Source organism: Bufo gargarizans, chromosome 6 (assembly GCF_014858855.1).
Source record: "Bufo gargarizans isolate SCDJY-AF-19 chromosome 6, ASM1485885v1, whole genome shotgun sequence".
NCBI lineage: Eukaryota > Metazoa > Chordata > Amphibia > Anura > Bufonidae > Bufo > Bufo gargarizans.
In genome coordinates this window covers 43,220,509-43,224,057 of record NC_058085.1, presented here as the reverse complement: position 1 = coordinate 43,224,057, position 3,549 = coordinate 43,220,509, and the positions used below count along the sequence as shown (strand labels likewise).

Here is a 3,549-nt window from a genome sequence, read left to right as displayed (position 1 = left end):
TGTTAATCATTTGAAGTGATGTGTAAGTTTCATTTCTCCTCCTCAGCCATGGCGAGTGCAGATCTCAGAGATGAGCTAATTTGCTCCATCTGTCTGAATGTATACGAAGAACCCGTAACGCTGAGATGTGGACACAACTTCTGCCGAGAGTGTATAGAGAATGTGCTGGATACCTTTGAGGGGTCTGGAGCTTATACCTGTCCTGACTGCCGAGCAGAGTTTCCGAAGCGTCCTCCACTGCACCGAAATGTAGCCCTATCTAACATAGCCAAGCAGTTCCGGTCTACACGCTCAGAGCTAGAGAGAGCTGGATTATCCTGCACTTACTGCATTCATGCTACAACCCCTGCCGTGAAATCCTGTCTGCATTGTGAAGCTTCCTTGTGTGATAGTCACTTGAGAGTCCACAACAAGTCAGAGGTACACGTCCTTACAGATCCTCCTGTGTTCCTGGAGAGCAAAAGATGTACCACCCATAATAAGATCCTTCAATACTATTGCTCTATGGATGCTACTTCTGTCTCCACTGCCGCTTGGCTGGGGATCATATTGGACATCAGGTGGAGACACTAAATGAGGCCGCCGAGAAGAAGAAGGAGAAACTAGGAAATGTTCTGAAAGAAATGATCCAAAGCAGAGAAATCACTGATGAAAGACTTTGGCGCTTAAAGGAACAGCAAAATGGGTTGCACAAGAAAACAGCCGGAGAATCAGAAAGAGTCACTGACTTGTTCCGAAGCATCAGAAGAATGCTGGATGATCTGGAAAAGAAAGTCTCGAGTCATATCTCCAGCCAGGATGACCATGTGTCACTCCTTTCTGATCTAATCCATGAAATGGAAATAAAGAAGGATGAAATGTGCAGCAAAATAGGCCACCTCGAGCAGCTGTGTCGCATGACTGATCCATGGTCAATCCTTCAAGAATCACAGTCAGGCCAAGAGGACTTTTTTGTTGTCAGAGAGGAACCCGTATTAGTGGAGAGTAAGGAGCTCCATGCTGCAGATGATCTGGATATAGTTCAGATCTCAGAGATGTTGTGCAAAGGGTTCATGGATGTCATGACTTGTGCTAGGAAGCGGATCTTTGGCCATGAAGAAGCGGACTTATTACTGGACGTAAGAACGTCTGGAATTAACGTGGAGATCTCTGACGACTTGAAACTAGCTTCTTGGTCCCAAATAAAACAACCGGGAGTGCGGAAGAATCTGCAACGTTGTCAGGTCTTGAGCACCCAGACATTTAACTCAGGACGACATTGCTGGGAAGTGGAAACCAGTAAATCGGGAACATGGAGTTTAGGTATCTGCTACCCCAGCATGCCCAAATGTGGGGATATAGCTAATATTGGCAACAACAACAAGTCCTGGTGTTTGTCAAAGGTTCATAATAATAGCCAGTATTCGGTGCTGCACAACGACCATGAAGTTCTGATCAATCAAAAATCTCCCTGTCACAGATTCAGACTGTATCTGGATTACGAGGCCGGCCAGCTGTCCTTCTTTGAGCTAAGTGATCCCATCAAACTCCTGCATGTCGTCCAGGCCAAATTCAGGGAGCCCCTTCATGCTGCTTTCTATGTCTGCAATGCTTGGGTTCGAATCCAGAGCTAAGGTTTATTAGTGTTGATTGCTGTTTCTTTTCTTAGGCTCCTGTTCACCTGGTGGAGGGCAAAGAGTGTCCTCCGTTGAGCTGGTATACATTAGTGTACCTCTTTTTTTGTGTAGAATGACACAGCACACTGCACTATTCTATTCTATGGGGCTATTCACATGCCGTTTCTTTTAGTAGATGTCCTATTTGGCGACCAGATGGACCCCATTGAAACCAATGGGCTCGGTTTAATGGCTATTAATGGGTACACTGTGAGAAAAAAAATACCTCCCCACCGGCACGCTCAGGAACACCCGCTCTGCATGATCATGTGACATCAGGTCCTGCTGCCTCCAATACGGACCTAGTTTTCATGCGTGTGCAAGTTGTGAGTTATATATACACACGGGCGAATAGAGAGTGCATAAGGCATTATATATACTAAGGCACTGCAGGGGTTGGGGTTTAAAAAAAAATACAGGTTGTGCTACCGTTCGTGCATCTGGCGGTTTAAAGATGCGACCACACCATGAAAGGACGTGTCCTTTTTTTGGGCTGTGGAATCTGTTCACTGGTTAGCTCCACTCAATAGGACCAAAATCCGAGACGGTCTGCAGCTGCTTCTGCCATTGAATATACAATGTATTTTGCTAATGCAGAATCCAGTGTGTGAATGGGGCCTTAAAGCGGGAAGCATAGCCTGATGACAGATGCATTTTAATGGGGTTACAGAGATCTATTTACAATTTTTTTTTTTAAATGGTCAGTAAAATTTACAGAAATAAAAAACCATTCCAGTAAAAAAAATATAAAAATTTTTTTTTTGCTCAAACATGACAAAAAAACTCACACTTATTAGGTAGCTGTGTGAGTGTAATAAACTGAAGAACCACTTTAACAGGCTATTCAGAGGGAGAAGCAAACACTAAGAAAAAAAAGGACAAATTGCTTTTGTTTTTATCAGCATTTTAACATTTTTAGATATAAATTTTAACCATAAATTACACAATATTGCATAAGATATTTCCCACAGCACCTACATATGTCTCTCACAGCCATGCCACTGAAAAAAATGTACTGCTTCAGTAAGGCCTAAATAGGCCTGGTCATTGCGGGGTTAATTGACGTATTTTGTATAACGAGTAATGTTTCCAGAACCTCAGATCTCTGCCAAGAGTCAGACGTGTAAAGATAGGTTATCCTAAAGGGGTGGCATGTGGTTACAAGGATGCTTTCTTTTTCTTTTTTTTTTTTCTAAATCTAATCCTAGAGACAGCGCCACTCTTGCCCACAGGTCATGTCTGGTATTGCAGTCTAACTTCATTTACTTGAATATTGCAATTCTAGACAGATCCTGGGGGCAGGAGTGGGGCGGCATCTGATCATTGTTTAACTATATTTGTATAATTCTGTGCAACAAAATGTAGTAAAGAGCTACAGATACAAATCACATTATATATATATATTCCCAGGTGACGGTTTCATGTATGCATGTGGTATATCAATAAAAAGTGTGTGGAAAAAAAATGCCCGATTGCATCACCAATACTTTATTCTTAAAGGGACAGTACATATTAAGTGCTGTAGTCTGCCTTTCCATTTCCTATACAGTGTAGTGCTCTATTGCTCGCTGTTATCACCCATTTCATACTGCGGCGAGGCTGACATTAGTCCAAGTGACAGGAAGTGCCAAAACCTCCCTGCCCTCCATGAGTGTGAATAACCGATCCTCACTTATGGCTCATAAAACATAGAAATACTGCGGCAAAACCACCATCTTGGTAAGTGCTGTTCCATCCGCTTGCGACAATGGTATCTTTTTCCTTTCAACTTTGAGATTAAAGGCATCAAATTAAGGCCTCCTGCACACGACAGTATTTTTTAACGTCCCGCAAAACGTGGTTCCGTTGTACCGTGATCCGTGTCCGTTTTTTCTTCCGTGGGTCTTCCGTGATT

The 3,549-nt window shown here is 43.0% G+C and overlaps 1 protein-coding gene across 1 annotated transcript; it reads left to right on the top strand.

Moving 5' to 3' along the window:
- The first annotated feature begins 493 nt into the window (after positions 1-493).
- Positions 494-3,112, top strand: LOC122941090 (nuclear factor 7, ovary-like). Its single transcript, XM_044298086.1, has one exon. It carries the CDS (start codon positions 624-626, stop codon positions 1,611-1,613), a length of 990 nt encoding a protein of 329 aa, XP_044154021.1. The 5' UTR covers positions 494-623; the 3' UTR covers positions 1,614-3,112.
- Positions 3,113-3,549: the final 437 nt, after the last annotated feature.

What these genes read in the sequence shown, in the direction of transcription:
- LOC122941090 (XM_044298086.1), top strand. Translation starts at nt 624, where the DNA reads ATGATCCAAAGCAGAGAAATCACTGATGAAAGACTTTGGCGCTTAAAG.